Source organism: Convolutriloba macropyga, chromosome 1 (genome assembly GCF_964194025.1).
Source record: "Convolutriloba macropyga chromosome 1, txConMacr16.3, whole genome shotgun sequence".
Taxonomy (NCBI): Eukaryota; Metazoa; Xenacoelomorpha; order Acoela; family Convolutidae; genus Convolutriloba; species Convolutriloba macropyga.
In genome coordinates, this window is record NC_134468.1 from 17964398 (window position 1) to 17986682 (window position 22285).

The window sequence follows — 22285 nt, forward strand, 5'->3', positions numbered from 1 at the left end:
TGAACACTTCAACAGACACTTCAAAATTCTCTCGGGTACTCAGCATTAAGAACATTCCCAACCCCAAACCCGAATAAATCAAACCGCCACCAGTTTCAATTATGGACGCGCCTCTGCTAATTCTGACTGTACGGGGAAGATTGCTCCCAATTATAATTCTCCGCTTGGTTTTGAATTTATCGAGACAATCTGTGCCTTCGGGGTTTTGGACAAGATTTTGTATAAGGGTAAAGATCGTGCCAGAAATGGCCAGAGCGATTGTCAATTGAGCTAAGTTGTCTATGCATTCGACCGGCCATGCTAGCTCCACTAGGATGGTTCTCTTCAATCAAAGAACCGCCAAGATAACAACACTGATTCGATACTGAAATTTTCCTGTGTTCCCCCGAAATAGAATGTTGAATTGAGATGGAAATAACGGAAACGCGTTGTAGTTTATAATTTATAACTTAACGAAATTAATTAATTTATTCGTTAAATTATAATGGCCATCACACCGTCAAATGCCCCCTCCCTCCCACGAATGAATTTGAATGGCCATCACACCGTTGAGCTCAGTTCAGTACGGAATAGTCACTACGGAAATTTCATGCTCAACCAAATTTTCATGCTCAACCAAATTTTTTGAGTTGAATTCGAAAATTTCGTTTTTTTTCTGAAAACTCTATGAACATTATGAAAGACTCAAAACATCATGTTGATCCTACTTTCAGAAAAAAATGCCTTCTGGATTTATACTGAACATACTTGGCTAAAAAAGTACCCTTAAGTCACTCTGATTCAGCACTGAATCGTCGATATACTATTGGAATATACTGATTCAGTAATGAAAGTCTATGACACTCGGGTCAGGGTGATCACAAACACTCCTTCAGAGCATGGAAAGTGAGATCAGGTCCATGGTGAAAGCAACCAAGCCCGTTAAAAGAAAATGAAATAAATAATCGCCTTGTGGCCGTTTCCAATGCTTTCAAATTTTACTTGATTGAAATGGAAGTCCAGATTAAGTACTAAGTGTTGGTAACAGCTGGTCAGCTGACTATTTTGCTTTGTTTTGCAAGTGGCAATTTCAGACGTCTATTTTTCTGAAAACAATTCATCATACCAATGATTACATCTTAGTTCGTTGGTTAAAAGTGTCAGTTTGGGTGAACCACTGAGCGATCCAAAGTAGATCTGGCACCACGAGCGCGAACTAAGTAGATCGCGAGCCTGGTAAGTCTGACACCCCCTCGTGTGATATTCAAGTTGGTGCGATCAGTAAGACTTTGCCGGCTTGGATGGTCTGCTTACCGGCTTTGCCGGCTTGGATGGTGTGCGACACAGGTCAGAGCTCGTCTCGGTCGCACACTTCGTCCTCGGTACCATAACTTTATTTTGTGATAAATGGCAAAGGTAAAGAAATGAGATTTCAGCCCCGATGTCCATGTGGACCTAGATGAGATGGAATAATTTGCACCAGTTGCTGTTTTCTGAGGTCATATTGTCAAGTTAATCAGAGAAATGAATTACATTCAAAATTTAATTGAAAACCTAATATTCATGATTCCACTGTTACCGCATTTAAGTGTAATCAAATTTCCCCTCATGCTTTTGCTTTCAATTGAATTTTACACCAATCTTTTAAACGATAATGCAGATCTAAATAATCTAAATTAGTACTGCTGCTCTTGCAATGGCGAACCCAATAATTTACCGTTGCTACAGGTTGAGATACCATAATCACAGGCCTTGTTTATGCGTGTGCAGGTATATGGTCAAATTCATGTGATGCAGCATATATTTGGCTACAGTTTTATTCTGACGCCGGTACGGGGATCAGGCACTGCCAAGATAATGGCAAGAAAAATTGAAATGTTTCACCAGAAGTAGAAACAGGAATAGGTCAAAGTTCTGAGAACAAATTTATTTGACTTGCAGAATCAATCCGTGGTCACTATTTGAAATCAGCATAATCTTGCAGAGCGTAATTCTAACTCGGTGATATGGTCATTAAAAGTAGATGTAGGCAGGCGATGCTTGTGGTAAAAAGATTCCTCTGCCAGCGCAATGGAACTTCTTGTCGAACAGTTTAGTAAATAACTTGATACAGTTTATACCTGCTTAAACGTTTCAAGAGCTAAGCCTTCGAACACCCTTTGCAGCTTCTGTACACCCTTTACAACCTAACAGCCATATTTCATCATAAAACAACCAGTAAAACAGCTAATCATGGACATAAAGATGTCCATTAAAAATACTCAAAGACATTTTACTACAAGTCATCCATCGAAAAATTGGCACTAATTGCCGTATTTTGCTGGGAAAACATTATTACGCAAACTCTGATGTCTGGGGCCAGAACAGAAAACAAAGAGCATTCCAATTACACCTCTAGCGAATTCTAAAGCAAATTCATCAAACTTGAATCCCCCGTTTATGCGCAAAATCTTAGGAAGAAACCTTTTTTTCACCTACATATCACCAAAATTTATAAAAACGCACACTTGATGAGATCTACTGTACTTCCATGTTTCATTAAATTAATGTACTTGTTGCTCCTAGAGTGACGAAAACCAAAACTTTCCATGACAATTCGATTGAAAAAAATTGTTATCGATTTCCGTTCCTGCTTCATATTCCTCATCGAATTCAAAATCACGGTCAGTTGTGATTCTCTGATTTTATTTGACAACCTTACAGATCTCTATATGATGCAACTGTTAACTGCTGTCGAATTCAGCTATTTAACAACTAAGGTCGTTAACACAAAGTTCACCAATAATCAGAAAGAGTTAGCAATAATGAAGAGAACATACTGTTATCTTTTCTTTAGTCTGATCCGCTTTCAGAGACAACGACTGGTTCTCAAGAGTTTATTTTGCTGTATGTTATTCTATAAGCTTGTATGCTTGTTAAATAATAGCTTACAAAGGTGTGGTTTATACCCGCATTTACTATCAAAGTTAAGTGTGGCACGATGAAACTCATGTATGATAATGAGTAAAAAGGTTTGGCATTGAAAGTCATGAAAAATCAAAGTTAAAGATATGACTTTTACAGCGATTATGAATATGAACTCAACAAATTTGAACTAAATAACAAGGGGAAGGATTGGGGGGCTAAACGGTTACGGACCGTTTACACTCCGGCAAGCAACAACAAAACTTAGCAAATAAATTTATCAGAAAAGAACAAAATAATTGACATCAGAAATTCAAATTTACTGCCTCAATAGTTTCCGCTTAAGTGAGTTTTATGCATCAATTTGACATCATTGAAGGAGTATTCATTCTCCCTCCGCGGCCAACGAAGAAGAAGAATTATTGTCAGTTTCAAACACCTTGCCCAATCTCACTGCGGGACGTTGCACCATGCCAGTACTGGTCTTGATGTCGAAGCTTCTTGCCACTCCATCTCTACTCACATGTGCTTTGACGATCCGACCAATGGGCCAAATTCCTCGGGGTGTAAAATCTTTGTAGAGCCAAACAACATCGTCTTCCTTGAGCTCAGCGTTGGCCTGCTGCCATTTTGTCCGTCTGTTAAGTTCCGTTACAAATTCTTTGAGAAGACGAGACCAATAGTGGTCCAAAAGGGTCTGTGACTCCTTGAAGTCTTTAATTGAAAACCGGGTTCTGTTGTTTGCCAGAGGTTTTAGGCAGAAGTGTCGTCTTCTCATCAGGAAATGATTCGGTGTTAATGGTTCCTCGTCAGTCAAAGTGCTCCCAACATGCGTCAGTGGGCGTGAATTAAGAATTCCTTCTGCCTCCGCTACGACTGTATGGAAGACTGAAAAGTTTAGTCGGCGGCTTCCGAGGAAAACAAGTAGGCTTCGTTTAGCCGACTGGATAAGTCGTTCCCAAACCCCTTCGAAGTGCGGTGCCAGAGGTGGGTTGAACGTCCACTGGATGTTCTGTTGGGCCAGCTGGAGACGTATGTAATTGTTGTCTGGTTTGTAGTTTTCCTGAAAATTGAGTTTCATTGCCTGGTAAGCTCCAACAAAGTTTTTCCCGTTGTCCGAAACAATGACATCAGGGTATCCTCGTCTGGATACAAAACGTCGAATAGCCATTAGTAGACAGTCAGTAGAGAGGTCCTCACAAACTTCCAAGTGTACTGCTCGTGTGACCAAGCATGTAAACATGCAGACATAATTGAGTTCTGTCTGGGTTCTGGATTTTTCAATGTGAAAGGGACCGAACATGTCCATTCCAGTATTCACAAATGGGTAGAGTTTGGAGTGCTCCGGAAAGCGAAATTTTGGTAGAGGAGCCATCTTCGGTCTGACATTGTCTGCTCGCCAGCGTTTGCAGATGAAGCAGTACTTCCCTAAAGTTCTTAGAGCTCTGCGGATTCCAACTATCATGAACGTTGCTTGGATATGTGCACGAACATGTTCAATTCCATGGTGCCCGCAGTCGTGATGTGCTTTCTCAATAAGCAGTTTGGCAACTCTGCACTTGCTGTGGAGTATCACCGGATGTTTGCTCTGAAAAGGCAATCCAGATTTTTGAATTCGTCCCTCAACCCTGAGTAGTCCGTCGCTATCCAGAAAGGGTGTATATGGTAATAGTTTGTCCTTCTTGTCTAGGGGTAGTCCACTTTGAAGTCGAGAAACTGTGTCCTTGAAGTGTGTGGACTGAGATATCCTCAAGAGAAAGCTCCGAGCCTTGTTTTCGTCAGCCGCGAAGTCGTCCAAGTCGCAAGGTATGTCGCGTTTGATCAACCTCTTCAGTACGCGCACTGCTCGAAACACTGTTCTAAGTGTGCCAAGGAGTCTAGGCCAATTTGAAAATCTGTTTGGATCTACCAACGGTGTATCACTGTTCTTGACATCAACTTGAGTGGCGTATGTTTGAGCTGTTTTGTCACCGGAGAATGTCCACTCGCTCTCAGGTTTGATCAGGAAAGAAGGTGCTGTTATCCACAATTTTTGAAGATCGCATGGAGCTAGACCTCTGGTACCATGATCAGCCGGGTTCATTTTTCCTGGTACGTGTCGCCAGTCGTCTTTATTTGAGTTCTCAGCAATTTTGTTGAGCCTATTTGCGATGTACACCTTCTGTCGATCCTTTGATTTGATCCAGCTGAGTACTGCTGTGCTGTCGGTCCAAAATTTTTTGCTCTTCACATCTATTGTCATCTCGGTCTCACAGAAGCCTGCTAGTTCTGCTCCCAGTGTAGCTGCTTCGAGCTCCAATTTGGGAATGCTCATCTGTTTGATTGGTGCCACCTTGGACTTGCTGATGACGTAGTGGGTAGCTATTGAGCCGTCAGCGGAGATTGTCCTCAGGTACACCGCTGCTGATACTGCTGAAAGTGAAGCGTCTGTGAAGGTGTGCAACTCGTGAGTTCCATCGACGTTGGGAACTAAACATCTGGGGATTTGAATTGAAGGCATATTCTCGAAGTCTTCCATCCATTGCTGAATTTCGTCGTAATGTTCCTTTGATAGTAGCTGGTCCCAATTGTGTCCTTGTTTGACGACTTTTTGCAAGATGCATCTCAGTCGAATTGCAAAAGGCGAGATTATTCCAATGGGATCAAACAAAGAAGCAGCCATTGAGAGAAGCTTTCTCTGTGTGATATTCTCTCTTTCATAGCTCAGTTTGGGTTTCGCAAAAAGAAGTTGATCGGATTCAGGGTTCCATGTTTGACCAAGTATCCTTTGTAACTTTAGAACTCCAATTCTGTCTTCCTCTGGAATCTTTTCCAGCACAGCAGGGTTATTGCTGAGAAACTTGGTGAGGTTGAATCCCCCTGTTTTGAGAACATGTTTCAGCTCAGTCGCTGTTTTTGCTGCCTCTTCCTCTGTTGAGAATGTTTGAATGAAGTCATCCATGTAGAATTGTTTTGTGATTGAGTCAAAGATTCTTGGGTTATCTTGTCTGCAATGTTTTGTGTGATCTGTGTATTATCACTTCCACTGTCCAAAAGTGCATAGGTCTCTATGTTGAAGTCTTTGTAGAAGAGCGTGACTGGTATTGCCTGTAGTTGAATAAAAGCTCTGACCCATGTGGGTTCCCGATTTCTGCTACAAGTGTGGTTTTGCACCCGTGGAAGTTTTGATGAATCATAATTCAGTTCGTTGCTAGTCACTGATTGAAAGTGAGTGTTACTTCTGTCATTAGTTTGCTGGGGATTGATGTGCTGCTGATTGGCAGTTTGATGCGAGATGTTGTTTCCATAGCTTGGATTACGAGGGTTGAAACTGTTTTGATTGTATCCCCTTCTGTTGTTGGTATTTGGCGTGTTACTGGTTGTTGACGAAAGCTGAGACGTTGTATGGTTGAAGTTTTTACCGTAGTTTGACTGCACCGGGTTGTTCCTGGATTGAAATCCCCCTTTACTCGTTGCTGGGAAATCACTTCTCTGCAAAGTCCTGAAGTCGTCCCGATGGAGAGTTGAATGATGAAACCCATTGCATCTGTCTACAAGACATCGAATCTTTGATTTACAAAATCCACCCTCATGTCTCTTCAAGCAATTGACACACAAGTTGTGATGCCTCACGAATTGCTGACGGTCAGCTACAGACTTGTTCAGGTATTCTTTGCAGCGACCAAGGTTGTGATCCCCAGAGCATAGTTGACAATTTGAGCTGGCTTGAAGATCTATGTTGGAGTGTTTCTGGCCTTGGAAAGGCCGTTCAACCCGGTCTGTCCTTTGTGGTCTTTGTGGAGAGACATCCTCACAAGCCTCTGCATATGTGCTTATCCAATCTGCAAAGTCAGCCAGATTTGGCTGCTCTATTCTCATGCTCCTTACATGTTGGTTCCAGCGAATCGTCATTGGTGTTGTCAACTTCTCCCTGGCAACTTTAACTACCGCAGAAGCCTTCAGGTCCGATTCAAAATGGTGAAGTCGAAAGGTCTGTACCAAACGTCTGAGGAAGGACGCAAAACTTACAAAGCTGCTGGGATCATCCATTCTCGTCCTAGGCCATTGTTCAAGTTGTGTGAGGTACGCACTCACAACATGCTGCGGCTTTCCAAACTTTCTGATAAATTCCTGAAGGGCCTCCTCATAGAAGTCTCCGTTGTAAGAGTATCCACAGATTTGCTTTGTGAGTTACCGAGTTTTGCAAGTATGTCATTTTCTGAACAGTTGAAAGAGCTGGATTGTCGTGAATGGTTGACTTGAAAAAGCTGTACCATTGATGCCACATCAAAGGATCGCCTGAGAAATGGTCAAGACTAATCTTTGGTAGACTGGACGCATTCATCATCACTTGATGGTTGGTCCATTCAGAACAGTGGGGTCGTTGTTGGAATTGTTGCTCAGAAAATTGTTGTGGCATGAAATTGAAGTGACGGTTGGACTCTCCGTTGGGAGCGTTCATCATTTTGTTTGTCTCTGGGAATGAGTGATCCATTTGACTACCGAGCAAATGACGTGACTGCTGCTGATCCCGCGGATAGTGATTGTCTGCAAAAGTTTGAGTGAAATTGTCAGGCATTGCCTGATGTTGAAATCCGGTTGCTGTACCGGAATTCCAGTACACAGTGTCTGATGGTTGATCGCTAGAAATATTGAGGGTAGCAAAACCTTGATTTGGAACATTCACATCAACAATCGGGCAACTCTGAACCTGTTTCGCACCTTCACTGAAGCTGTGATGCTCCTGTATCGCACTCTCTTTTGGTTTCTGTTGCTGAGCATTGTATTTTTCTACACTTGTTATTTCTTTTTGAAGATCACGATGACTGTTTTTGAACGGTACACCATCATGGTCATCAGAACTGAACACCTCATCCCAGCTCTCAGCGTTTTCACCTGCATTTTGCATTGGCGTTTTACGTCTCATTCCGCTTGGTTGTTTACGTCTGCTTCCTGAAACAACCACCTTGCTGCGTATTTTGTTGGCTCTTCCGAGGAGGTGTCGGAAGAGATGAACTTTTGATGGTTTGACCCATGAAGCAATCTGACCTTTTGTTTGGTTCTCAGCCATTTGCAATTTCTCCGTGCAGACTCTGCAGCAACAGTGTCGAACTCTTCTTGTGTCCACTGCTGTTCTATGAGTTCGTTACACATGCGATCAAGCTCCGCTTGTTGCTATCGAAGTTCGTCAACGAGCTCTTGGAGGTCTGTTGCTGCTTCTGTTTGTTGCATTTGTTCGTCGAGTAGGTCTTGTGCTGCTTCCCACTCAATGACTTTGAACTTCAAGAGTTGCATGAGTTGAGCCTTGGAGGTTGACTTTGTTTTGGTTTTGCTTGACATGGTTCTGGCTTTTTTCATTGGTTAATGGTTACTTTGTTTACGGTTGCACGTTGACATTCACAAAAAACAATTATTGCACTATGAGTGTTATGAGTCACTGCACTTTTAGTTAGCACTTAAAATGTTGTTTGAACGCTTATTAAATGTTTTTTTTTGTATCTAAAAATAACTTGAATGCTACTTATACTGCTGTTGTGGACAGCTATTAATAGTTTGGCTGTCTTATGTTTTACCAAATCTTGCTTGAATGCTGTTTTTTTTATTAAATTATATTATGCACGCTTTGCGCTGGGGGAGGGTCTTGTCTGATCACGGTCGCAAAGAAACAACCTAACCTGGGGAGGATATTGTTTTACCTTTTAGAAAGTTTTGTGCCTAGAAACAAAAACTTTTGCACTTGCGTGTCAGCAGGTGCAAAACTGTAAATCAGAATCAGCTAGAGTATCTGTTTGAATGTAAGAAGGGCTTAATCAAACCCTGAAATTTTAAATGCTCTTTCGCTAGACTTCGGGTCGGAGAGTTTTAGCTGAACCAGAACGTGCTATAATCTAAGAAAGATCAGGCTTTGCTACCTATGTATATGTTCGACTATCCCCGTCGTCAGCCTATGTGTTGGTTCAAAAGAGAACCCACAGCCTCACCCGCTCAGGCCCCAGTCAATATTATTAGCAAATGTGGGACCTCTAGCCGCATGGACTAGAGAACTGCATTGAGCGGATTGCATCATAATGTTCGGAGTGCAATGAACGATGCAGGGGAAGGTCATCGAACTGTAACTTACTTAGAAAGCCTGACAGCCTAGAAATTTGAAGTGCTAAAATATCAGATGGAAAAAATCTATAGCACGTTCAATTCAGCTAGGTGGTGGGATTTTTTAAGGTGTTAGTGAAAAACTACAAGTCAGAAATTTTAAGTTGTCTCTGTATTGTGAGTCGATGGTTCGGTTTTAAAACCTAGGATGCGCCAAAAATTGTTATCTTTTCTTTAGTCTGATCCGCTTTCAGAGACAACGACTGGTTTTCAAGAGTTTATTTTGCGGTATGTTATTCTATAAGCTTGTATGCTTGTTAAATAATAGCTTACAAAGGTGTGGTTTATACCCGCATTTACTATCAAAGTTAAGTGTGGCACGATGAAACTCATGTATGATAATGAGTAAAAAGGTTTGGCATTGAAAGTCATGAAAAATCAAAGTTAAAGATATGACTTTTACAGCGATTATGAATATGAACTCAACAAATTTGAACTAAATAACAAGGGGAAGGATTGGGGGGCTAAACGGTTACGGACCGTTTACACTCCGGCAAGCAACAACAAAACTTAGCAAATAAATTTATCAGAAAAGAACAAAATAATTGACATCAGAAATTCAAATTTACTGCCTCAATAGTTTCCGCTTAAGTGAGTTTTATGCATCAATTTGACATCATTGAAGGAGTATTCATTCTCCCTCCGCGGCCAACGAAGAAGAAGAATTATTGTCAGTTTCAAACACCTTGCCCAATCTCACTGCGGGACGTTGCACCATGCCAGTACTGGTCTTGATGTCGAAGCTTCTTGCCACTCCATCTCTACTCACATGTGCTTTGACGATCCGACCAATGGGCCAAATTCCTCGGGGTGTAAAATCTTTGTAGAGCCAAACAACATCGTCTTCCTTGAGCTCAGCGTTGGCCTGCTGCCATTTTGTCCGTCTGTTAAGTTCCGGTACAAATTCTTTGAGAAGACGAGACCAATAGTGGTCCAAAAGGGTCTGTGACTCCTTGAAGTCTTTAATTGAAAACCGGGTTCTGTTGTTTGCCAGAGGTTTTAGGCAGAAGTGTCGTCTTCTCATCAGGAAATGATTCGGTGTTAATGGTTCCTCGTCAGTCAAAGTGCTCCCAACATGCGTCAGTGGGCGTGAATTAAGAATTCCTTCTGCCTCCGCTACGACTGTATGGAAGACTGAAAAGTTTAGTCGGCGGCTTCCGAGGAAAACAAGTAGGCTTCGTTTAGCCGACTGGATAAGTCGTTCCCAAACCCCTTCGAAGTGCGGTGCCAGAGGTGGGTTGAACGTCCACTGGATGTTCTGTTGGGCCAGCTGGAGACGTATGTAATTGTTGTCTGGTTTGTAGTTTTCCTGAAAATTGAGTTTCATTGCCTGGTAAGCTCCAACAAAGTTTTTCCCGTTGTCCGAAACAATGACATCAGGGTATCCTCGTCTGGATACAAAACGTCGAATAGCCATTAGTAGACAGTCAGTAGAGAGGTCCTCACAAACTTCCAAGTGTACTGCTCGTGTGACCAAGCATGTAAACATGCAGACATAATTGAGTTCTGTCTGGGTTCTGGATTTTTCAATGTGAAAGGGACCGAACATGTCCATTCCAGTATTCACAAATGGGTAGAGTTTGGAGTGCTCCGGAAAGCGAAATTTTGGTAGAGGAGCCATCTTCGGTCTGACATTGTCTGCTCGCCAGCGTCTGCAGATGAAGCAGTACTTCCCTAAAGTTCTTAGAGCTCTGCGGATTCCAACTATCATGAACGTTGCTTGGATATGTGCACGAACATGTTCAATTCCATGGTGCCCGCAGTCGTGATGTGCTTTCTCAATAAGCAGTTTGGCAACTCTGCACTTGCTGTGGAGTATCACCGGATGTTTGCTCTGAAAAGGCAATCCAGATTTTTGAATTCGTCCCTCAACCCTGAGTAGTCCGTCGCTATCCAGAAAGGGTGTATATGGTAATAGTTTGTCCTTCTTGTCTAGGGGTAGTCCACTTTGAAGTCGAGAAACTGTGTCCTTGAAGTGTGTGGACTGAGATATCCTCAAGAGAAAGCTCCGAGCCTTGTTTTCGTCAGCCGCGAAGTCGTCCAAGTCGCAAGGTATGTCGCGTTTGATCAACCTCTTCAGTACGCGCACTGCTCGAAACACTGTTCTAAGTGTGCCAAGGAGTCTAGGCCAATTTGAAAATCTGTTTGGATCTACCAACGGTGTATCACTGTTCTTGACATCAACTTGAGTGGCGTATGTTTGAGCTGTTTTGTCACCGGAGAATGTCCACTCGCTCTCAGGTTTGATCAGGAAAGAAGGTGCTGTTATCCACAATTTTTGAAGATCGCATGGAGCTAGACCTCTGGTACCATGATCAGCCGGGTTCATTTTTCCTGGTACGTGTCGCCAGTCGTCTTTATTTGAGTTCTCAGCAATTTTGTTGAGCCTATTTGCGATGTACACCTTCTGTCGATCCTTTGATTTGATCCAGCTGAGTACTGCTGTGCTGTCGGTCCAAAATTTTTTGCTCTTCACATCTATTGTCATCTCGGTCTCACAGAAGCCTGCTAGTTCTGCTCCCAGTGTAGCTGCTTCGAGCTCCAATTTGGGAATGCTCATCTGTTTGATTGGTGCCACCTTGGACTTGCTGATGACGTAGTGGGTAGCTATTGAGCCGTCAGCGGAGATTGTCCTCAGGTACACCGCTGCTGATACTGCTGAAAGTGAAGCGTCTGTGAAGGTGTGCAACTCGTGAGTTCCATCGACGTTGGGAACTAAACATCTGGGGATTTGAATTGAAGGCATATTCTCGAAGTCTTCCATCCATTGCTGAATTTCGTCGTAATGTTCCTTTGATAGTAGCTGGTCCCAATTGTGTCCTTGTTTGACGACTTTTTGCAAGATGCATCTCAGTCGAATTGCAAAAGGCGAGATTATTCCAATGGGATCAAACAAAGAAGCAGCCATTGAGAGAAGCTTTCTCTGTGTGATATTCTCTCTTTCATAGCTCAGTTTGGGTTTCGCAAAAAGAAGTTGATCGGATTCAGGGTTCCATGTTTGACCAAGTATCCTTTGTAACTTTAGAACTCCAATTCTGTCTTCCTCTGGAATCTTTTCCAGCACAGCAGGGTTATTGCTGAGAAACTTGGTGAGGTTGAATCCCCCTGTTTTGAGAACATGTTTCAGCTCAGTCGCTGTTTTTGCTGCCTCTTCCTCTGTTGAGAATGTTTGAATGAAGTCATCCATGTAGAATTGTTTTGTGATTGAGTCAAAGATTCTTGGGTTATCTTGTCTGCAATGTTTTGTGTGATCTGTGTATTATCACTTCCACTGTCCAAAAGTGCATAGGTCTCTATGTTGAAGTCTTTGTAGAAGAGCGTGACTGGTATTGCCTGTAGTTGAATAAAAGCTCTGACCCATGTGGGTTCCCGATTTCTGCTACAAGTGTGGTTTTGCACCCGTGGAAGTTTTGATGAATCATAATTCAGTTCGTTGCTAGTCACTGATTGAAAGTGAGTGTTACTTCTGTCATTAGTTTGCTGGGGATTGATGTGCTGCTGATTGGCAGTTTGATGCGAGATGTTGTTTCCATAGCTTGGATTACGAGGGTTGAAACTGTTTTGATTGTATCCCCTTCTGTTGTTGGTATTTGGCGTGTTACTGGTTGTTGACGAAAGCTGAGACGTTGTATGGTTGAAGTTTTTACCGTAGTTTGACTGCACCGGGTTGTTCCTGGATTGAAATCCCCCTTTACTCGTTGCTGGGAAATCACTTCTCTGCAAAGTCCTGAAGTCGTCCCGATGGAGAGTTGAATGATGAAACCCATTGCATCTGTCTACAAGACATCGAATCTTTGATTTACAAAATCCACCCTCATGTCTCTTCAAGCAATTGACACACAAGTTGTGATGCCTCACGAATTGCTGACGGTCAGCTACAGACTTGTTCAGGTATTCTTTGCAGCGACCAAGGTTGTGATCCCCAGAGCATAGTTGACAATTTGAGCTGGCTTGAAGATCTATGTTGGAGTGTTTCTGGCCTTGGAAAGGCCGTTCAACCCGGTCTGTCCTTTGTGGTCTTTGTGGAGAGACATCCTCACAAGCCTCTGCATATGTGCTTATCCAATCTGCAAAGTCAGCCAGATTTGGCTGCTCTATTCTCATGCTCCTTACATGTTGGTTCCAGCGAATCGTCATTGGTGTTGTCAACTTCTCCCTGGCAACTTTAACTACCGCAGAAGCCTTCAGGTCCGATTCAAAATGGTGAAGTCGAAAGGTCTGTACCAAACGTCTGAGGAAGGACGCAAAACTTACAAAGCTGCTGGGATCATCCATTCTCGTCCTAGGCCATTGTTCAAGTTGTGTGAGGTACGCACTCACAACATGCTGCGGCTTTCCAAACTTTCTGATAAATTCCTGAAGGGCCTCCTCATAGAAGTCTCCGTTGTAAGAGTATCCACAGATTTGCTTTGTGAGTTACCGAGTTTTGCAAGTATGTCATTTTCTGAACAGTTGAAAGAGCTGGATTGTCGTGAATGGTTGACTTGAAAAAGCTGTACCATTGATGCCACATCAAAGGATCGCCTGAGAAATGGTCAAGACTAATCTTTGGTAGACTGGACGCATTCATCATCACTTGATGGTTGGTCCATTCAGAACAGTGGGGTCGTTGTTGGAATTGTTGCTCAGAAAATTGTTGTGGCATGAAATTGAAGTGACGGTTGGACTCTCCGTTGGGAGCGTTCATCATTTTGTTTGTCTCTGGGAATGAGTGATCCATTTGACTACCGAGCAAATGACGTGACTGCTGCTGATCCCGCGGATAGTGATTGTCTGCAAAAGTTTGAGTGAAATTGTCAGGCATTGCCTGATGTTGAAATCCGGTTGCTGTACCGGAATTCCAGTACACAGTGTCTGATGGTTGATCGCTAGAAATATTGAGGGTAGCAAAACCTTGATTTGGAACATTCACATCAACAATCGGGCAACTCTGAACCTGTTTCGCACCTTCACTGAAGCTGTGATGCTCCTGTATCGCACTCTCTTTTGGTTTCTGTTGCTGAGCATTGTATTTTTCTACACTTGTTATTTCTTTTTGAAGATCACGATGACTGTTTTTGAACGGTACACCATCATGGTCATCAGAACTGAACACCTCATCCCAGCTCTCAGCGTTTTCACCTGCATTTTGCATTGGCGTTTTACGTCTCATTCCGCTTGGTTGTTTACGTCTGCTTCCTGAAACAACCACCTTGCTGCGTATTTTGTTGGCTCTTCCGAGGAGGTGTCGGAAGAGATGAACTTTTGATGGTTTGACCCATGAAGCAATCTGACCTTTTGTTTGGTTCTCAGCCATTTGCAATTTCTCCGTGCAGACTCTGCAGCAACAGTGTCGAACTCTTCTTGTGTCCACTGCTGTTCTATGAGTTCGTTACACATGCGATCAAGCTCCGCTTGTTGCTATCGAAGTTCGTCAACGAGCTCTTGGAGGTCTGTTGCTGCTTCTGTTTGTTGCATTTGTTCGTCGAGTAGGTCTTGTGCTGCTTCCCACTCAATGACTTTGAACTTCAAGAGTTGCATGAGTTGAGCCTTGGAGGTTGACTTTGTTTTGGTTTTGCTTGACATGGTTCTGGCTTTTTTCATTGGTTAATGGTTACTTTGTTTACGGTTGCACGTTGACATTCACAAAAAACAATTATTGCACTATGAGTGTTATGAGTCACTGCACTTTTAGTTAGCACTTAAAATGTTGTTTGAACGCTTATTAAATGTTTTTTTTTGTATCTAAAAATAACTTGAATGCTACTTATACTGCTGTTGTGGACAGCTATTAATAGTTTGGCTGTCTTATGTTTTACCAAATCTTGCTTGAATGCTGTTTTTTTTATTAAATTATATTATGCACGCTTTGCGCTGGGGGAGGGTCTTGTCTGATCACGGTCGCAAAGAAACAACCTAACCTGGGGAGGATATTGTTTTACCTTTTAGAAAGTTTTGTGCCTAGAAACAAAAACTTTTGCACTTGCGTGTCAGCAGGTGCAAAACTGTAAATCAGAATCAGCTAGAGTATCTGTTTGAATGTAAGAAGGGCTTAATCAAACCCTGAAATTTTAAATGCTCTTTCGCTAGACTTCGGGTCGGAGAGTTTTAGCTGAACCAGAACGTGCTATAATCTAAGAAAGATCAGGCTTTGCTACCTATGTATATGTTCGACTATCCCCGTCGTCAGCCTATGTGTTGGTTCAAAAGAGAACCCACAGCCTCACCCGCTCAGGCCCCAGTCAATATTATTAGCAAATGTGGGACCTCTAGCCGCATGGACTAGAGAACTGCATTGAGCGGATTGCATCATAATGTTCGGAGTGCAATGAACGATGCAGGGGAAGGTCATCGAACTGTAACTTACTTAGAAAGCCTGACAGCCTAGAAATTTGAAGTGCTAAAATATCAGATGGAAAAAATCTATAGCACGTTCAATTCAGCTAGGTGGTGGGATTTTTTAAGGTGTTAGTGAAAAACTACAAGTCAGAAATTTTAAGTTGTCTCTGTATTGTGAGTCGATGGTTCGGTTTTAAAACCTAGGATGCGCCAAAAATTGTTATCTTTTCTTTAGTCTGATCCGCTTTCAGAGACAACGACTGGTTTTCAAGAGTTTATTTTGCGGTATGTTATTCTATAAGCTTGTATGCTTGTTAAATAATAGCTTACAAAGGTGTGGTTTATACCCGCATTTACTATCAAAGTTAAGTGTGGCACGATGAAACTCATGTATGATAATGAGTAAAAAGGTTTGGCATTGAAAGTCATGAAAAATCAAAGTTAAAGATATGACTTTTACAGCGATTATGAATATGAACTCAACAAATTTGAACTAAATAACAAGGGGAAGGATTGGGGGGCTAAACGGTTACGGACCGTTTACACTCCGGCAAGCAACAACAAAACTTAGCAAATAAATTTATCAGAAAAGAACAAAATAATTGACATCAGAAATTCAAATTTACTGCCTCAATAGTTTCCGCTTAAGTGAGTTTTATGCATCAATTTGACATCATTGAAGGAGTATTCATTCTCCCTCCGCGGCCAACGAAGAAGAAGAATTATTGTCAGTTTCAAACACCTTGCCCAATCTCACTGCGGGACGTTGCACCATGCCAGTACTGGTCTTGATGTCGAAGCTTCTTGCCACTCCATCTCTACTCACATGTGCTTTGACGATCCGACCAATGGGCCAAATTCCTCGGGGTGTAAAATCTTTGTAGAGCCAAACAACATCGTCTTCCTTGAGCTCAGCGTTGGCCTGCTGCCATTTTGTCCGTCTGTTAAGTTCCGGTACAAATTCTTTGAGAAGACGAGACCAATAGTGGTCCAAAAGGGTCTGTGACTCCTTGAAGTCTTTAATTGAAAACCGGGTTCTGTTGTTTGCCAGAGGTTTTAGGCAGAAGTGTCGTCTTCTCATCAGGAAATGATTCGGTGTTAATGGTTCCTCGTCAGTCAAAGTGCTCCCAACATGCGTCAGTGGGCGTGAATTAAGAATTCCTTCTGCCTCCGCTACGACTGTATGGAAGACTGAAACGTTTAGTCGGCGGCTTCCGAGGACAACAAGTAGGCTTCGTTTACTATCAAAGTTAAGTGTGGCACGATGAAACTCATGTATGATAATGAGTAAAAAGGTTTGGCATTGAAAGTCATGAAAAATCAAAGTTAAAGATATGACTTTTACAGCGATTATGAATATGAACTCAACAAATTTGAACTAAATAACAAGGGGAAGGATTGGGGGGCTAAACGGTTACGGACCGTTTACACATACGATGCCATTGATGATAAAAAAATTGATTATAAAGCATATACCAGCTTGCCAACTACAAACAACGGTAGAACAATTTTTCTCTAAACCCATACAACTAAAGAAAAACATTAAAATCGCATCGCTGCTTTTGATGATGAGCAAAGACTTGGCATCATACGGTCATCAAAGAACTCTTATGTATATGTTTCGAAAAAAGAATTCAAAATTGAATTCAATGCGGTGACTGTCGCTTCTTGAACACGTAAATGTCAGGGATAGTTATTCATTGCCACCATTTTCTCTGAAGGACGAAAAACAACAATGAACCGCCTAGAGTTTCATTAATGTTTTGTTTTCGCTGAAAGCATTTTACACAAAAAGCTCATTTATTTGAGAACTACTGCAAATAATTTGTCCGCCAATAGAGATAAGAAACAAAATTAATCAAGTCAACAAGTTGTATTTTAAACGTTCAGGAACACATTTATGATTGTTTCTTCAGCATTCAAGGTTTTTTTGGAAAATTCAATGTTGCTTTAAACAATTCAGTACTTCTTTGCCACATTTTATCATCTGCCAAATCATCACTCAAGGGTGTATTTGCAAAAACTATTTGAAAATTTATTCAAGGGGTACATAGTTCAGACAACAAAAGTTGCACCATTCTGTAGACGCCTACCTCAAACTAGACGCACTTACAACAGTTTCGATAAAGAGCTTCTCGCAATATTTGCCGCTACACAAAAATATTATTGTGTCATTTAAAAAAAAAGAAAATATGCAGCCTTCACAGACCACAAACCCATTGCTCGCACATACCACTGGAAACCAGCAACCACAGTGCTTGAAAAACAAGACTGTTTTTGGTTATTTCTGAACAAAGTGGTGAAATCAATGATTTCTCTGGTACAGACAATTCTGTCGCCGGTTGTTGATCTTGTACATCTTCTAAATAAGAGGAACAAATTTTAATCCCAGATAGAGTTCTGGAGTTATATAAAAAATATCTGGAGTTAAGTTTGACGTCTGTGATCTTCCAGATTTGCCAAGAAAACAAACAGATTATTTTCGGTGGAAACAGCAAGACGAAAATATGGAGGTGTCATTGGCGGTAGATACTTTTATGCAAAAGTTTGGTTGTTGCACAAAATGAATTGCTCTCCCTTGTCCGTTTTTAAATAAATCAAATAATTGACCTTTATTTCCTGGTTGGAACGAAGCAAGGCAAATCATACTTGATAGATTTGCGCAATCAAAAGCAGGTTGAGAAATTAATTACTGGTGTAAGCAAACTTTTAGATGTCAACAAAACAAATCATCCAGACATACTAAAAAAACCTTTGCCAGGTTATAACTAGTCGATCACTGTCAGCTCCTGTATGTTATCCATATCGATAAATTGTAATTTTAAGAGAAAAAACGACATCGGTTGAAGTTCAAGCTACATTAGCCACCACATCCGTTTTCAAAAGAGATTTTTATTCTCCAGATTTGAAGGCTAATCTAATATAACAAGAAACAGAGGTTCTGTGTTTAATATAGAAAATTTTTTTTTCCTTATCAAGAGTTATAGGTATTTGACATCTCAAAATTTTTAAAAAGATTTGATAGAAAGATTCCACAAAACATATAAAGAGGCTCTGAAATCTGCTAAAGTGAATGCTACAAACCACTGGCAAAAACTCTATTTCGGAAAGGAATTAGCGCAGATTAATAGTAAATTCTGCTTGATATGCAACATATCTTGCTGTTATTTTATCAAATGCAGTAGAAGAGAAATCCATGAAAAGCAAGCGCTCTGTAAAACGAGACCGCGTAAACTTTGGATGCACAGACAATGAATGAACAATACTGTTAATTTAGTGTAGTATAAGCTGTTTTTTTTTACTTTTCGTTACTCAATCCGTTCTATATCACCATTCTATCAACAAATGATTTTCGTTAATCATGTACCCTAGAATCACATTGGAAAAAAATTTGAATGATCTTGAAAACGAGAAAATTACGCACTTTTTTTTCAAAACTTAGATTGAAATGCTCAAATTTACCCACGGCTTAAATTTGCCATGTTCGCTCAATTTGGATCGTGTTCGTTAGTTAAAATGGATTGAATTGTTATTATTGTGCGCTAGCACCGGAATTGTTAAATTATGTGGATTTGACTATATTTTACTACCGGGCAATCTAGACGTCACTAGAGGATGCTGCAGGGTTATGGTTCTAAGTTTGCCAGTGAACACTTGAAGTGTTAGATCTGAACCATTATCAACAACCCCAAACGACAATGATTCACTAACAGTAAAATTAGGAAGTATCATTTCATTTAATGTTTCGTATTTTTGACGTGTTATAAATTTGAAAATTTGGTTAAAAAGCGCCAATACTTTAAGGACAACAGAGGTTGGCAATGAAGGGCCTTCTTAAATAGAATATTTCTTAGGCTCCTTCAAGCTCCTTCAGAGCAATGAAGGAGCTAGTTTAAGAAGAATATTTCTTAGACTATGTGGAGCTTCAATAGACATGTTTTAATATCATACAACATGCTTGCATTTATCACGTTTCTTGCTCGAATTGAAAGAGTCTTGCATTCGATACGTATCTTACAACACCTTGCAAAATCTTACATTGACTGCCAGAGGTTAAAAGTGTATTTAAATAATGTTGATCTTACTAGATGCAAGATCCCTCGCTTCAAATTTGAATTCTTGGCTATCCAAAAAAACGGTTAACGAGAGGAGCTTGTTGGTTGAGTTTCGAAAAATCTCTTTGGTTGCATTACCAGTTTCGATGCAATGAAGAGATACCTTACCAATAGCAATAATTTTTGATGTCAATTTTTGATGATACTTGCATTGATATCCTACAACGCAACACGGTCCAGCCCGGTTGCAATTATGTTTTTGGTTCGTTTAAATGGTTACTGTCAAAGAAGATATTTGTTTGAAAATTGAGTAATTATCTGATTGACAAATTATTTGTCAAAGTACTTTTTTTTGTTTTCAATCACGCAGCACATCTAAGGAACTGGCGTATTGCAATCCCTTCGCAAACTTGTGATCGACTGAAGCGATTGATAGTTGTCAAAAAGGGACATAATTACTTGCATTAGAGCTTGGATATGTTGAGCGAAATATAATATCTAAATTGGAATTAATGATTTTTTCAGGAAAATGGAGGCAAATAGCAGTAAAATCTTGCACGACATATAATTTGGACAAAAGTATGGGGGTAGGAAATAAGGCGAAAACTCGATTAGGCGAACGAAATCTGTTTAGTCATAAGGCAAAAATCCTGAACCAAAGTTTCATGAAAATCATTTGAACGCGAACACCAACTGTCGTCTTTACATGGAACAGATTTGTTAATGCTTTGCTTCTGCTCTGCTCGCGGCCAGCAACGGCCAATGGTTTGGATTTATGAAGAAACATAAATAATAGTGAATGTATAATTAACTTTCAATAGAATTTATAAAAGTAATTTAGATCAATGGGTTGAAATTGGAGGAGTTGGGGTTAAACTACATCGTGAAAAAGCTGAGAACCAACTTTTGACTTTTTTATAAGCTAATTTCCTACGAAGTCAATTATTGTTGTCGGTTGACTACATTGCATGGCTCTTTTCTGTTATTGCCCCCCAGCCTTATATAGCCAGTCTATTTGCACCCCCCAAATATGTACTTTTTGGTCTTTAGAGATCCCTTATTTCAGTCATAATAAATTGTCGGTACCGGTAGGCGAATGGATGAATTTTTGTTTCCGGTTGTCAAAAAAATTAGTGCCATAAAGCTATTCCTGTCAAAGAAAAGCGCAAAAATATTAAAAACACGGATTATTCTTTGTCTGCTTACATTATAAGCAAAGTTCAATTACCGTACACGTCTTAATTTCAAAACTTCGCAGCATAATTAAATTGTAAATGCCGTTTGCATATAATTGTATATGTAAGTGTATGAAACGCAACCAATATGCTATAACATGCTATAGGTGGGGGGTGCAAATGGACGTGGGGGGCAATAACAGAAAAGAGCCCATTGCATTAAGGAGCGGATACTGCAGTGCCTCTTCTAAGTTTTTATTTGATATTTCCCTAATTTCCGCAAAACTTTAGCTCAGAACTTGTGCTTAATGGTCACTCAGGATTATTTAGTTAGGCTATAATTGCATAAAGCCGTCATCCTCTCATTTTTCGGGTCTTTCCCATTATAGCCCCCCCCCCCCCAGTTTAGTGGTCAGATAACCTATAGCCCCCAAACATGGTAATTATACCATAATGGGGAGGGGGGCTATAATTTCATGGGGGGGGGACTATAATGGGAAAGACCCCATTTTTCTTTCACTGAGCTCGAAGACGGTGCAATAACTTCATCTTGTTTTGACAAATATTATAGTTATTTTTAGGATTATTTGTTAAGTTAAATTGCCAATTTTATTGTTCTTGCTTGCACTTGAAGTTGCATTGCACTTGTTTGACCCTTCATCACCATCAATTTGCCAAACAAACATTGCCAATCCAACATACAGTTTCAAATTGACAATAACTTCAGAATCTAAGTGCTCAGTTGGAGAAATTTATGCAAAATGCTAACTATATGCTATTTTTCATTTTTTGTGCTTGCAACACAATATGCGTTTTGTGTTTCACCTTTTAATGACGTCACAATTCTTACAAGTGTAGAATACCTGCAGCTGAACAGTTCTCAAAATAACCCAATAAAGGAAACCCTGACTTACAATGTCACTCAGTGTAACTTGGGAGACGTGAAGAAACAGATCTACTTCCCGATTCCATTCTACATCGGAGGAAGTCAGTGCTGGAATGTGACTTCTGGCGCGGGTCTGGATCTATCAAAGAGAAAGTCGGATTCGTTAGTTGTGTCTGCCAAGTATCCCAAAATTGCATTTGACAGTAGCTCGTTGACGTTTTACTGGCAGCCGGAGCAATTTGGTGAGAGAGCAACTTGTGAAGAATTTCAGGCTCGTTTTTCCTAGCATTCAACGCCAGCATACAAAAGTCTCCGCTTCAAAAGCTAATTTTGCAAGATTTTGACTTTTAGAAATCCGCGTCTGATTCCAGATTATCCTTAAAGTATAGGTGTGAGGAAGTTAAAAGGAATTAAGGAGAGCATTTGGAGCAAAAAGAATAGTATGCTCGAATAAATTCGCTCAAACTTGTCAGCGAGTCAATGAATGACAGCCGAATAATTGCATAAACGACGCTCGCATTACTAATTGCGGATCAAGAAAGCAATTAAATTGCTTCTAAATTGCTTCAAAATCTAAATTGCTTCAAAATCTAAATTGTTTCAATTAAAATTATTTGACGTCCAATTTAAGTAAAATTATGTTTAATTGATTTTGTCATATTGATCTTAAGCAATTAATGTAGAATCAATATATTCGAGACGTCAATTTTAGGCTAAATTAAGGGGTTGTCTAACATAGTTTATATTTTGCGATTTAATAAGGAAAGTAAAAGTGATTTATGTGGATCTTTCATTGTTGTTGACGTCACTGGGTGTCGCCGCGGAATGCAGTCAGCTCT

General features: G+C 40.7%; 3 protein-coding genes across 3 annotated transcripts in view; all 3 read right to left on the reverse strand.

The window, feature by feature from the left end:
- LOC142335955 (cyclin-dependent-like kinase 5) overlaps positions 1-22208 on the reverse strand; it is a 52580-nt gene extending 30372 nt beyond the window's left edge. Inside the window, exon 1 of the mRNA XM_075384375.1 lies at positions 22199-22208. The gene's annotated coding sequence lies outside the window, so the exon portion shown is untranslated. The remainder of the gene's footprint in view (positions 1-22198) is intronic.
- Positions 3269-5545, reverse strand: LOC142334572 (uncharacterized). Its single transcript, XM_075382747.1, has one exon. The coding sequence runs from the start codon at positions 5543-5545 to the stop codon at positions 3269-3271; it is 2277 nt and encodes a 758-aa protein (XP_075238862.1).
- Positions 9644-11920, reverse strand: LOC142334638 (uncharacterized). Its single transcript, XM_075382875.1, has one exon. It carries the CDS (start codon positions 11918-11920, stop codon positions 9644-9646), a length of 2277 nt encoding a protein of 758 aa, XP_075238990.1.
- Positions 22209-22285: the final 77 nt, after the last annotated feature.